This window comes from Drosophila elegans, unplaced genomic scaffold, assembly GCF_018152505.1.
Source record: "Drosophila elegans isolate 14027-0461.03 unplaced genomic scaffold, ASM1815250v1 contig_208, whole genome shotgun sequence".
Classification (NCBI taxonomy): Eukaryota; Metazoa; Arthropoda; class Insecta; order Diptera; family Drosophilidae; genus Drosophila; species Drosophila elegans.
In genome coordinates, this window is record NW_024545578.1 from 11,596,383 (window position 1) to 11,611,318 (window position 14,936).

Below are 14,936 nucleotides of genomic sequence, written 5' to 3' on the forward strand. Positions count from 1 at the left end.
TGAAATGCCATTTGAATTCCCACAATTCCAACTGTTGTGGCCTTTTTTTTAGGATTATTTGGGAGGCATGTTTTCTTTGTTAATTTCTTTGATATCTGCGCACAAGCTCAGAGCCACTCAAAATTTTCAACAAATGAATATTAAATAACCTGATAAAGTTGTTCCAAATTATTGCCCCCGGCACGAGCCCTTTGCCCAACCACGAAAATGTTTCCCTACCCCAAAGGCTATGTCTGCAATTAGAAAAACAACTTGTTCTGCTGTTCAACATTCGTTACAAGCGTTGAAAGTCTGAAAGTCGGTCGCAACAAATCCAATTTTCAGCTGCACAAAAAAAAGTTAAATTATCAGAAGAAGAAAATAAATTGTAGCTTGGCGAAAAGTTGGGTCTTCTCCGACAACAATGCCGGGATAGGCCAACCCATCCTGTTGTTCAGTTTATTTCAGAACGAACCCCCAAGCTATGTGTCACAATTTTCCGGGACGGGTCCTTCATCGTTAATATCAGCTGATGGCGGAAAACAGGAAAACTTTTGGCTATGCTTTTAATAAACTTTTACTTGGCATTTGCCATTTGGCATTTATGCAAATTGCCAGCACACAAATATTGAGTGGAATGGCCCCGACCAATAACAACAATTTTCAATTATGCCATCAAATCTATTTAGGTGTATAAATATTTGGCAGTTTCCTGCCACCCCCACTCTTCATGGCGTAATTGTGGCGTGTAATTTACAGATTTTCTTGTTAAGATTGAGGCCAAAGTTTGCTTCGCCCTCCTCGACATTGTTCGTAGTTTTTTTTTTGCCCTCGAGCAGCCCTTAATTGGCATGCCGGCCTGAAGAGTCAATATGCGGTACGTATAAAATACAAGTTGCACATAAATTTCCCGTTGAATACTTTACAACTCATTGTTGGGGTGTTTGCATTGCGGCTGCGTTAAATTTTGCTTGATTTGATTTCGTTTCAATTATACTCGAACCGAAAATAAGCTCTTACCCTCAAGAGACTTTTTCAAGTTCATTAACAAAATGAAGGACTCAAACGAAGGGCAATATAAATGTTGCCTCCATACAGGATGGCAAAATTAATCAATTATGCGCGTGTGTGTGTGTGTTGGCTTTGTGAGGGCATTCGAACAATCGACCCATTTTGTTAATTAATAAAAATGTTAACAATGATGAGCTCTCTTCAATGGTTAGACATTTTTTTGCTTAGACTTCCTTTAAAGAAATAAATGAATACTAATTTTGTTGTTTAATAAAATTTAAAGGCTTCTGATTATTATAATATTATTTTAATCCTGAAAAATCTTAATCCTTTTTAGGAAAATAAGTTTAAGTGCTTTTATTCAAATGTTCTGACGCCATAAAAAAATTTTTTTTTTTTCCCATATGGTGTCTTTTGTATGTTTTACTGATGTTATATCGAAACACAATCCAAGTTGATTTACTAAATATCTGTCCAAATTTTTCATGTAACCATAAGTACCATAGCTTGTCTGTACACTCAGAATCGCTTTTTCCACTCAAAGAAATCAATCATAGCAACACTTGGCCCATTTACCACCACTGCCCTTCATTTGGCCGGATATGTTCTCTGGTCGTCCTGAAGTGCCTGGGTCATTTACTTTATTGATTACAACTTTCTCTTGTTTTTCGCAACAAATACCACACAAAAAAAGCAACAGCAATTTGAGTTAAGCGTGTTAGCCGCCGTGGATATATCCACAATAACTGGCAGGATATTTTCCCAAACATGACCGCAGAGGTGTGGCACAAATGGCTTCCCCGCTAGCAAAAGTAGCCACTAAAGTAGCCTTGATTAAAGCTGCTTTATTTCATGAATAAAGTTCGTTCGCAGGGTGGAAAACCAACCTGTTTTGGCTTTTGGTTTGTATGCTGTAATCGCATGGAATTGCATAAATACATTTTCAATTCACTTGCAATCACTACAAATAAATAAAGCGTAACATAAGACGAGCACCAAGAGGAGAATAAAACTGTCATAATTTATGGAGTTTATCATTTGGTTCTTGGTTTGTCTTTTTTTTTATTTGTCGGGGCAGCCAAAACGCATTTGTGTCAATTTAAATTTATGTAAACATAAAATGGCCAACCAAAAAAAAGAAGTATATATATAAATAAACATCCCGTGTGAGAGATGTGGTCCTTTTTTCTGGGATATCACATTTTTATTCGCTTTCCGTACTCTTTTTTGTAAATGCGGTATTTCGGTAGAGAAATAAATTTCATAATATGAGAAATATTTTATATTTTATTTAACCACAGTAGAATACATTTTTGAGTAATTTTTTTTTATTAATCATACAAACTATAGGTTTACTTTTTTAATTTTTTTGAATTGCCATCAATGTTAATACTGTTTTTTTTTTAATTTTTACTTTGTTTATGTTGATGATGAGTTTAAAAAAATTGTACTTATTTTTTCCACTCAAATATTAATAAAAAAAAAATCGAATAAAGAAGAGTACCAAAAAACTTTAAACAAAAAAACCGAAAAATTCTGCCTTCTTGGTTATCCTCCCGCGCTGCTCCTTCTTTTTCCTCTTTATGATTTAATGCGCGCGGCACGCCGTGACGTTCACTTAGGCATGGACAACACAATAAAACTCCACAACAGCCAGAGGAATATCAATATGGGACAGGACAGGAAGGGCAGGAGCAGCAGGGTACGCATTTCTGGGCCGCCTACGTACTTTTGACATTTCATTATCCTGTTAAGTATTCAAAAGTCAAGCAAGCAGGCACAGACACAGAGACAAGGACGAGGAACTGGTCTGGGCCATGGCCAGGACCCTGCCCCTCCGAGAGGGAATGTCCTGCTGCGTTACCAGCTTATCATTTATGCCGAACGCGTACTTTTTGGCTTTTAGTCGCAGCTCGCTCCTTGGCTCCTTCCTTTGCCATTTGTTTTGTCTGCCCGTAATGCCATGCGGAATTGCCTTTGTGTCCTTGCCGTTTATGACATTGTATTCGAATCTCCGTCTGTATGGCTGTGTATAAATTACATTACATAACAAGCAATATAACAAACGATAACAAACACCTTGCCACAAACACACACACACACACACACACACCCACACACACACACAGAGCAACAAGGTAACGACAATGAGCAAATATGAAAAAAGGTGACAGGAAGACACAAACAATTTAATAAAAATGTTTCAACGACTTCGATTCGGTAGAATCGGCTTTATGGCCTGACATTTGTTTATGGCAAATGTTAATGATAGCTCGATATCTCATTTCCTTGTGTGGCTAATATAAACTCATTCGCATTCTGCCTACGAATTTAATATATCGACGTTCCCTTACTTAGTTTTATAAATTGTTGTTTTAATGTCAAATCAGAAAAAAAAAGTCGAAAAAAGTCGATTTAACTGATTGCAGAATTTCTTATTCAATAGTTCCTATAATTTAATTATTTACTAGTCTTCACATGTCTAAAAAAATTATTCATTTTGAGGAAAACACTTATGCTTGAGAAAAAATTTATTTATATCTCTGAATTGCTTTTATTTTATTTTACCTTGTTGAATTTAATTAAAAAACTTAGCAAAGCCACATACTGAAATTGACCAAGACGACACAACTGACAATTAAAAACCTCACAGTAAATTTTAATAGAGATTGCATTTTATTTGCCTTTGATAGTTTTATTTCATAAATTTTAAAAGTGTCATTGTGTGTGTCAATAAAGTTGAAACGTTGAAACAAATAAAAAGAGCACACTGCACATTTTATGACTTCATAAATATAGGACATATATTTAGGGGAGAATATTTTTTAAAAGCTACTTATTTGTGTTTAAATCAATATCAATTCTTGGGTCCTTTTGTCCTTTTATTTTCAACCAAAGCGTTTAATTTAACATTTCTGCTTGACAATGTTTTAAAATCTTAACTGGATTGTCAATTAAATTAGACAATCGATTGAGCCGCAAAAAGTCAATTAAAATCTTCACAGCAACTGAAACAGTCTAGTGCTCCCGGTCCATTTACCGACACACCCTAGAGTGCCTCTCTCAAATCCTTGATGAATCCAGCATCTCAATAAAGCAATCAGTGTGTACCGACTCGCAATATAAATTTCATTTTCCATTGCAGGTCACTCGGGGAGGAGGCAGATCCTTGGAGCGGGAGGAGCAGCCAATGCAACCTGCACAGACATCATTAGACGTGAATAGCAACCACACGTGAGTAACTCGGGGCCTTTGCGCCCGCAGACAAACACAGACTATATCGACACTATATATCTCGGACATGTGTCGGCCATCAACTTATGCAATCAACGATTTGGCTTTGACCGGGCAAACTGACTGCCGGCCGTTGGGTGCTATGTAAACGGAGCAAAGACGATGGGCCCAAGGCGCAGGACGAGGGGCCAGGACGAATGTTTATTTAAGCATAAAGCCACGTACGACCCAACACACACATGCCAATTCGTACACTGACGAAATTGGCATACAAAGAGATTTACAAAACATACTCAAAACTAAATGATTTAAAAAAACTTTTTTATATTTGGCTTTTTAGGTGTAGCCATGAACTTAAATTGAAGAAAACATTTTTTTTTCTTATATACTAAAGAGATTTCTTGCTCTTTAATAAAAACAACTAAATTTTGCAATTAAAAAAGGAATATATCGCTTTTTTTATTTTTGTATTTACTAAAGTATTTATTTAATATCCATATCCATACAATACACACCAATATTTTAAATATTATTCAACGACGTATATCGACCATAATACCTAAGCCCAACATTTGTATTTTAGAATTTGTGTTGTGTGTACTCCTACTGTCCTTTAGTGTGTGCGTTGGGATCTATGTACTTAGGCACAGCTGTACTTGCAGCCCTTGCCTAGTAATTACATACAGACTAAGGAAAAGGACTACTCCTTCTCCAATTCCTTGGGCGGCTGGATAAATATTTGGCTTAACCTTTTTCCTTTTGTGCGGCTTTGTATTTGCCTTTGGTTTTATGGCAGCGCCTGTGTCACTATTTCATTTCGATTTGAGCCCAGTTTGCCACAGTTCCTAGCCAGATTTGTATCCTTAATTTATTTGTTTGCGATTTTCTGATATTTTGTAATTGAGTTTTTCCTCTTTTTATGCTGATAAGGGTTTAGGTAAAGGATGTCAAAAAAAAATAGGGAAACCAAAGCAAACTGTTGATATTCATTGGACACGACACGTTTACGGGCAGGATATTTATATCAGGACGTGAATGTGAGCAAAAATATGTCCCCTGGGAGGTTGGAAGGAAGTACTCAGCATCCTTAGTCGTCTTAATTTATCGCTGTGAATGAATCACTTTGCGACAGACTTTGTTTCTTGAAGGGACACGTACCTCTGGCGACAGGATATACTTTTGACTTAATTTGATTTCACCCGAATGAATTTCAATTAGCTGCAAATGAAATTTACGCTACGTTAAGTGATTCGCAAGGAGATAAAAGGGTTTTTGTACCAACTAGCTCAAACGGATGAGGAATTAAATTGTAGGAAAATTTCCTTTTCTTCTCTGGACTCAGATTGATTATGATTTGTATCTCAGAACATTTCTCCACCCACAGATCTTGTTCCTGCCATAAGCCTTTGTTAAGCGCCAACACTTAACCGTGTCAGGCTGGGATTTATAGCTCCATGGGCACTTCACATCCCTCAGATACCTTCCCCCCAACCGCCTGCTTGTTACTCAGCACTCTACCAGTTGTTAGTTTTCCCTTTTCGGGCCGGAGTTGATTGATTTCTGTTCTAGTCGGGTCAAAGAGCAGTCTGAGCAGTCCTCGCCTCGCACATCCGCCCCAAAACACTAGTCTGACAGTATATTGACGCGCAGTCATAAATAAAAACACTCAGATATTCATGCCAATGATTCCTTCTATTTTTTTTGTGCTGAGCCCGTCCCCCGACTTTTGCTTTTCATTGAGTAGAGCCTGCGGCAAAAATCTTCATACCAAACAAAAATTGTATCACTTAATACTTACACAGGGCAAAAAGAGATATACACAAGTGAAATCTAAGGATATATAAATATATATTAAAATAATTATCCTTACAAATTTTTTAATACTATCTTTAATCCAACAAATTCAATTTGGTTTCCATTTATATAGCAAACAATGGATGATAGCGACATAAAACATTGTTTTCATCCCGGACATTTAAAAGACAATATGTTGATCTAAAAATATATAATATTTAAAAAAAAAAAACAATTAAAATGTGTTTCCTATCATAAGCAATGTCTTGTTAACATGAACCTATTGTTCATTTAATATATTCCTTTATTCCAAACTGGCATTTCTTTGTCATGACTATATTGTGTTGTAAACAAATAAAACAATGCCTGTTTAAGTGGTACGTAACATATTTTTATTTGTGTACCCATGTTGCATGTTGACGTTGTCTGGTTTTGATACATTTGCAGTGACATGGAGGTTAGTGATTGGGAGTGGGCGTTTTTGGTCGTATGACTCCTTGAATGCTGAGCGTTTTGTTGATGATTTGCGTGTTCTTGAATAATTGATGGAATGACAATCTTTCGATGTGTCAGCATTGTTGTCACGCGTTGTTATCATCCCGAAAAGCAGCATCAACATGATTGCGATGATTGTGTTCATCATCATTATGACGCGAATGCCAGTGTTGTCATCGCTGACAGTGGTCGTTGGCATCGTGTGTGTTCTGAATAATAAGATGCTAACGTTGCAACACACCCGCTTACACACGCAGATACCACGGCTTATGAATGATGAGCAGTCAAACAATCGGCTCTGCCCTCCAGTAATCGGGATTTATACCGATTTTCCCGGGAGTGAGACATAAAAATGGGGCATCAGCTGCTAATGCCGGGCTCATTATGCTCAACTTCAAAAATTAAACAAGATTAATTTGTTGGCTCGTTTAAAATGGCTTAACAATATCATTAATTTCATTGGCGGACAAACATGGCTTAAAACCGCCTTAAACCATCGAATTATGAGGGGTAGTCATGGTCGGGCATATCATTAATCAATTCTCGGGTAAATGGCCATTTAAAGAGGTCATAAAATCCTGTCAGCGAAGCCTCAACTTGGGGTACGATTTTTGCAACTTGTATTTTTAGTGGGTCAAACTTTTTGCTGCATAATTTTTTGGGTCCTCCAGGGCTAGTTCCGGCTTTGTTGTTATCTATTCATTAAATTTAATGACATAGCTCCCCAGAGTTGTCCCATCCGGTTCTGTTTTGAAATGATCAGGACTCTGTGGCAAGCATTTTTAAACGGACCTGCTCATTTCCGAAGTGACACACACATTTTGCCCCAAATCGCCTCAAGCTGAATGGGTTGGTCTAGGGTTAGGTGATGGGGGTTGGGCTGCCAGCTTCCTCGTCTCTTTCATCATAATTATAAACACAAAACAGACGACAGGATGGATGGATGCCAGGGTAAATGGATGGGTTTTGCACTGGGTCTTCAGCACACCTCTTGTTTTGCTCCTTTTTCCTTGCACTTTGCCATTCAAGGCGAGCAACATGTGGCAATATGTGTTGGCCCACATTCGCCTCGCAATTAACAGATCAGAGAGTTGCAGTCAGTCTCAGAGCTATACATTAAAGGGGTCTTCTAGGACCTGTGATTCCGGCCCTCCTTTGTTAACTGTTCTCATGCGCCTCGTTGGTCTTTATTATTGTTGACTGTTCTGTCCATTTCCATTCCATTCCCATTTACATTTACATTTCCCCCGTCATCGTTCATTGTAATTGCGATAATTACGAGAAGCACTGTGCATAGCTTCTTGGAGCGGCACCTTAATGAAGCAGCATTCAATGCAATCCATTGATGCAGTCGTCCTGCATCCTGAGTGTAAGTATGAGTGATGGCCACTCATCCGTCATCCAGCCGATGTCCTCGTTCTGTTTATCCACATAGCAGCTCACGTGGTCCGTGTCGTTAATTGAAATCTTTCGCATTAAAGCACCCGCCATTCGCCATTCGCATGGTACCGCCTTTTTGCTTTTCCACTTTGTAGCCGGCCGCTTATTGTTTTTGTTATTAAAGTTTAATTAAATACCATTTTAAAAATGCACACGCGTGAGTGGAAAATATTTTTTAATGAGCTTTTGCGCCTTTTGTGCGCAAAATGAAATACACGCCGTTGTGACGCTGGCAACAGGGCGTATGCGTGTTCTTAGCGCGTAAATTGATTGCAAACAAAGGCGCACACAGACACTTACTCACACCAATCATGCGAAATAATTACCTTTCCCAGACGTAAAAGATCCACCATAAATATATAGGCTTTCACATTTTCTGTTTTCATTTATCGCGAAAGTGTGAAATTGCGGGCGACTTTGGGGCGGCTTAAACCCTAGGGAACAAGAGGAAATTATTAAATGTGCTCATCCGCATCAATTGCAGTTTCCTATGAAAAAGTGTAACTTCCGTTATTCAATATGCTTCTGAATCAAAATCAATTAGCAAGATTATTGAGCTGAATATTGATCAAACAATTTTCTGCAATTACATGCTTTAAAGGGAAAACCTCTCATGGGGAAACTATTGACCTTTACAATTAAGTACAATTAGTTCTCTATGAAACTTGATACTTTTAATTAGAAATGATGATGTTATTATTTCATTAAAAGGTAATAAATTTTTCTGTTGTATAATATATTCTAAGTTATAACTTAAAGCTATAAAAACAAATGCCTTAAATTTCTTTTTAAATTATTCAATTTTGTTGCACATTTTTGCCGCTAGCATAGTCATTTTTTTCCTGAGCTAAAATTCGTTGTTATTTTATTGTGATTTGACCTTTAAAAGCGAATGCAAGTTAACAAGATATAAAAAATAACCTTGTCCTAAAAAACGCTGTATAGAATCCAGTGAAATTACTATCACAGAACTTTTTAAGAACCTGTTCATTGAGCTTTTTATCCTAGAAACCAGATTAATCACCCCTAGCAGAGAGGTGGGAAAAGATGGCATAAAAAAACTTTGTCTGCTGTGTATAAGAATATTTCGTGAAAATGTTAAAGGTTGGTTCAGGTGTGAAATCTTTTGTAAATGTAAAAAGAGGCGAAGAAAAACCAAACTGAAATGCAAAACACAAACTTGTAGAGAGGGCGTGAACAGCCGTTACCATGGCAGTAGTCGTAACCATTAGCCGTAACCAAAAACCGAGCCAGACATTGAATTGACCTTAATAAAGTCGACTGCGACTGCTTCGACCTTTTTACCTTACTTTTCGTTTACTTTTCCCCACCAAATAATCCAATCTCTCTGCTTACAGAAAATGCTGATACTGCTGCCGCTGCTTGGAATTTTTGGTAATGGTCTCGTTGCTGAAGTCGAGGCGAATCTGAGTCTGGGCTTTAAGGCCATCAAAGTGAGTTTTTGAACAAAAACGAAGCAGCCATGAAAATCTTTATGAATGCCTTTAATGCTCTTTCCTTAATTATGCAATCCCATCCGCCGTCCCCGGATCAGTTGCCCAGGCATCCCAATCCGGGTAAGTTCTTTAGGATTTTGGCAGACTCCACGATTTGAATTGAATTGCACAAAGTCGATGCGTATATTTGCAATTGGTTTGGAAAAGCTGACTTTCAAATTATTTTAACTGTGTGCTTCATTAATCAAAGGCCTGTCCTGCTATCATCATCATCACCATTAAGTGGGGCCCGCAAAAATGATTTTCTTAAAGTGAAACTCCTAGCTAAAGCACACAAAAGCTGGGAAATAGATTTTTCCAATTCACCTTGCCAAGCCATCAATTTAAATCTGGGATTTCTTGTTGGACTTTGGCAAATAAATATTCATTTCACAGATTTGTGGTAGAGAAACACAGAAAGTTATGGAATTTAATTTTGAATTTTGTTAAGCCAATAAAAATAGTTGACAAACAATCGTTGCGGTGAAATAAATTATAGTGTTTGGTATTTTAAAATAGATGAACAAAAAGGCTAAATCAAATTTATTGAAACATCTCTCCAATTTTACAAAGATTTCCTGATATAAATCCACCCAACAAAATAATAATATAAATACGTTAAGAAATTTTCCAGAATTTAATATTCAGAAGCTAATAAAATATTTAATTGGCATTTTTAAGCAGGCAAATATGTAAAAACATTGTACTCCTTAATGAAAAAGGCTTAAAGCTAGAAAATGTATTTTGTTTGTCAATTGTGTGTATTGCCAATGACTTCACCTTAATTACACCAATTGGAGAGCTTCTTTTTCAGTAACAAGAAACAAAAGGAATACAAAAATGCCGGACACAATTGAAGGACCAAAAAATTTCATTAAAACTTGCAGACAGGAAATGTTATTTTTTGTTCTCAATGTCTTCGTCGTTTTGGCAAAAGTTGTGAACCAGTTTCCTAACATTTATTGTGCACCTATATCCAACAGATCCCAGCTTAGCAGATCCCATCTCCAGGGAAACAGTCACACGCACACCGGCTCAAGCGCCTAACTAACGAGTAAAGTGATTTTAATGGTTTTATGTTCGATTCGTTTTCTTCATTTTCCATTTTTCCCCACCCTTTCCGATGGGATGTGAATGTGTTCAATTCCCTTCGACATGTGCCATTTTCCATGCTCTTTTTCTGTTTTCTATGCTTTCCATGCAGTCCCAGTCCCCCGCACGATGTCGTAGAAAGCTGTTCAAAATTAAACAGCAGCAGTCCGAACTGGGCCAGAAAGTTTTCCATTCGAGGGCGTTACAACAAATCCAACCCATATCGTGCTGCCAGAATAGCTGCATATATCTTTGTATATATAGTATTGGCCATTATTTCCCCTTCCCCGTTTGAGTCAAAAGTTTTGAGTCAAATGCCAATACAGTTTGTGTATGGCAAGGACCAAAATAAAAGTTAGCTGGCCAAGCTGAGCTGAGCTCCTGGCCTGGCACGTGGTCCACCGACTGGTTGTGCCTCGGGCCCATATCAATGACCAACACGATTGCCTGGCCCTCACACAGGCAAAAAATTATAAAGACGCTTAATCCCTTTCATCATCTAATAATGATCGGATTAAAATGTAAACAGTTATATTAGTCTCCTCTTTGAAACTAAATATTTTAAATATTGCTCTTAATAATTCATTAATATTTAAAATACTTTTAATTGGGAATACTTATTTGTAATATGACAATACTTAATAAACGTAGGACTTTTAACAGACTCAATTAAGAGTTATTCGCTTGTATTATTGTCTAAATTTAAGTTAATCTCCAAACGTAAATATATTTGTAAAAATTATAATTATTTTCAATTTGAAATTTTAGTTGTCTGTTTTATGGCCTAATCACCCACGATTAAAATATCTATACAAGCATTTGGTGATTACATTTTGTTGAATCCATTATTGTATAGAAGCTTTCTTAACCTAATGCCAAGTTTACCATATTATGATGACAATTTTCTCCGTGCAGAGCTCAATCGCTCAGGGCCAAAACACATTGTCCTGGCGGTGCGGAACAAGTTTATTTAAACTGCAGAACTTTCTCTTTACTTGCATTTCTTTTAGTCCAAAAGCGAAAAGTTATCGGAACACCAAAAACGGCTGAGACGCCGTGAACTTGGCCAAACATTTTGCAAATACGTGAAGCAACGAAGAGTTACCACAAACAAGCGAAGTACGAGAAAGTTCACTCCGAATGAGCTGCGAAGATTAGTCAGAACATATCATCTGCAGACGATGCCATAGAAGGGCCAAGTCATATAAGGGAAAAGTTTTCAAAGTTAACTTGGAATGACTTGCAATCATACAAATTTAGATTTATGTCTTCCTTTGAGTGTATTGCACTTTCTGTATTGATATTGATTCAGTTGGTAATACAAATTTTGATTCGAAAACTTCGTAACTTGTGTTGAGGCCTTAATAAAGTCTTTTATATCTTACAATTTAATATAGTAATGAATTTTAAAATTTTTGACATCTTAAGATGATAATAAAACTTATAGATAGTTAACTGAAATAAGTAATTCTTAAAAACATATTAATTCGGGCTTATAACATAAGAACTAATATACTTTGTCAATTTTTTATAAACGACACTAAAATAACCTAACTTAATTTTTCTCTGTGAGACTTTAAATAAATTTCTCCTGTATGAGCCCAAGTTTCTAATTTTGCTAATAGTGTTTTGGCCAAGCTCTTTCGGACTCGTTGAACTTGGTTTTACTAGAACGTACCTTTAGATTTCACCAATCCTTGCCAAGTGTGCTCAAACATATCCTAGGGCCATTGGCAATCTTTAGTGCAAATTTTAGTTTGTGAAGTAGAATTGGGCACAGTTTTCAGCCCTCAATGATGTCCCAAGCAAACACTCGAGAGGCAAAAATTGCGCATACGCAGCATGGGCCGCATTCCGAACACTTTTTTTGTTTGGAACTTTTGTGTGGTCCGTAGCCAGGCATTTTCCGTAGCCTTTTCTATGATCCGCTGCAGGGCCAATGGCGGAGGGCACTCAAAACTTGTCGCACACGCTCGAGTGTTGTAAATCTTTGCACAAAATGAAACTTTATTTGGTCATGGTCATCAACGACTTAAGTAAATCTAAAACTCTAAGTAAAACAAACACTACACCCGGCCAAAGGAGTCCGGCTCCGAAGGCAGAGTCTCACTGAGGCCGCATAAAACAAATAAACTGCGCACACGTGACCCCAAACAAGGCGTAAGGCGGGGGGCGGGGCTGGTGATGATGACCCCAACAAAGGGACACGGGGTCACAAAAATGTGTCACACCAACAGAAAGTGTAGACAGCGACAGAGGGTTCATTTCAAAAGACAAGACTTTGAGCTTAGACTGGGAAAAGTTTTTTTCTTACAGAAAAAAGGTGTTAACGAATAATTCCCAGGTAATAATTTTTAAAGAGTATGTTTTGAGCTTAAAAGAAGTAGAATATATATACTTTATATGGTCGGAAACGCCTTCTTCTACCAGTTACATACTTTTCAACGAATATAACATAATCTTTTACTTTACAAATAACCATCACCAATATTACAATAATTATCAGCTGTGCTTAAAATAAAATTAATAGCTGCAAACAAAAAATAATGGCTTTGTATAACAACATTTACTTTTTAAAATGTATGTTTTAATTAAATCATATAAAGCATTTTTATATTACAAACCATAACCAAAGTTACATCTACTACCCATAAAAAAATAACAGAAAAAAAAACCAAAACAAATGCTCTGCTGAGCTAAAAAAAAAAAACTAATAGCTCCAAACCAAAAAGAATTGCTCTGGTATAAGAACACTTTGATCAATAAGTAATTTTAAGTAGTTTCAGGATGCGGGTTTTTCGTATTAGGTTTGCCTAACAAATTCACCCGTTATCTCGAAGCAAATTCCATTTGGTCGTTTAACATTATTCTCATCAACCGCCGACAAGGTAAACACAATCCGGTTTAGTCCAGGAGGAGGCCTCATGCCCGCGCCGAATATAGCGTTCATAACATATGGCTCCACATAATATACTGTCTGAAATGTTAAGATATAAGTTATTAACAAAGTAAACTTGTATAAAAAAGATCCTTACCCCTTTATTGTTGAAACATTTTTCTGTATCATTTTTATTTACAATATATTTTACAAAACTATTATACCAAACTTGTTTCTGATCGTTAAAAATTTTGCAGAAATCGTAGGTCCAAATATTAAGAATGGTCGGTTGCCAAGATCCACGATCCAAGTGTAAGACACTAATTCGCCCCTGAAAGTAAATTAATTAAATGCATTAATCCATTTGTTATGCCAAGTTACCTCAATGCGATCCGTTGGCTGTACATCCCACACAATGGTTATATTTCCGCTTATGTGAAGGCCATCTGGTTTTATTTCAGAGTTCAGTTCCGATAAATCGAACAGCTTATGCACGTCTGAAAATCCTGGCGGTGGATCTGGACAACTATTAAACACATTTTCGTCTAAGAAAACATACTCGTAGTTAATTTCAAATGATGGATGCACAATTTTCAGCAGGATAAGTGTCTGCCATAGCAAGAACTTGTAGAGTTCCATTTTACAATTTTTTGCCGAATGAGTGCTAGACTTTTTTGATGGCTCATTTATATACGTTTTTTATATATAATCAACATTTCCTGTATTACTTGTTTAATCGTGATTTTGTAATGTTAGAGATATTGATCACTTTTAATGATGTTAAACGTTAGCAAAGATGTCTATGTTGATTAAATAACACATGCTTACAAATTTAAATTGGAAAAATCTTCCAAAACTTGTTTTTTTGGTGCAGTTGGACATTTTCTGTATGGTACCATTTTATAAAGTTTATATGTTGTTGCTCAGAATAAATATCAGAATATCAGTCTGCCGTTATAAACTTTTTTAGCAATTGCTATTGCCAAGAATTTATTTTGAGGGTTACGATTTGTAAGCCAGTGTAATCGTGTAAAAGTACATTGGTAATTTAAAATTAATTATGAAAAGTCTTATTTTGGAACTAGTGAAAAATTAATTAAAAAAATGAATTATAATTCATCATACACTCAAAAAATATATATTATATTCCTGCTCAAAATATATATGAGAATATCAGTCTGCCGTATAAACACATAAATACAAAAATAAATACATTCGGCAAATTGGAATATTTTCAAACTACTTCACATCCATTAAAGTCAAGCCTTTGAACTTATTAATATGGGCTAGCAACTAAAAACAAACCAGTAAACAAAGTAATATTTTCTGAGACTCTTTGATCATCGAGAGAGTAAGAAGCTTAGAGTATTTGCTGTTCGTTTACATCGCCAACAAAGTCGGAAAGTGATTGCTTGTGACAAACATACTTACACGAAGCACCCACACAGGTGCATTTCCAAAACATCACCGTCAAGGGGTGCAAGGTTTTTGAACCCAACCGAGTGTGTGAGTGTGTG

The 14,936-nt window shown here is 36.5% G+C and overlaps 2 protein-coding genes across 3 annotated transcripts in view; one reads left to right on the plus strand and one right to left on the minus strand.

Moving 5' to 3' along the window:
• LOC108135600 (basic-leucine zipper transcription factor A) overlaps nucleotides 1–14,936 on the plus strand; it is a 55,130-nt gene that overhangs the window by 17,144 nt on the left and 23,050 nt on the right. Inside the window, exons 2-4 of the mRNA XM_017256411.1 lie at nucleotides 4,136–4,224; nucleotides 9,312–9,407; nucleotides 9,509–9,530. Coding sequence (XP_017111900.1) covers nucleotides 9,315–9,407; nucleotides 9,509–9,530 — 115 coding nt within the window. The 5' untranslated portion in view covers nucleotides 4,136–4,224; nucleotides 9,312–9,314. The remainder of the gene's footprint in view (nucleotides 1–4,135; nucleotides 4,225–9,311; nucleotides 9,408–9,508; nucleotides 9,531–14,936) is intronic.
• On the minus strand, nucleotides 13,116–14,065 carry LOC108135468. 2 transcript variants are annotated; one of them, XM_017256210.2, is made up of 3 exons: nucleotides 13,801–14,065; nucleotides 13,577–13,750; nucleotides 13,116–13,518 (listed from the first exon to the last, which is right to left on the minus strand). In XM_017256210.2, the coding sequence occupies exons 1-3, from the start codon at nucleotides 14,056–14,058 to the stop codon at nucleotides 13,345–13,347; spliced, it is 606 nt and encodes a 201-aa protein (XP_017111699.1). In that variant the 5' UTR covers nucleotides 14,059–14,065; the 3' UTR covers nucleotides 13,116–13,344. The 2 variants fall into 2 exon arrangements, with proteins under 2 accessions (XP_017111699.1, XP_041563920.1); XM_041707986.1 differs by having other exon boundaries at nucleotides 13,577–13,739; nucleotides 13,801–13,869.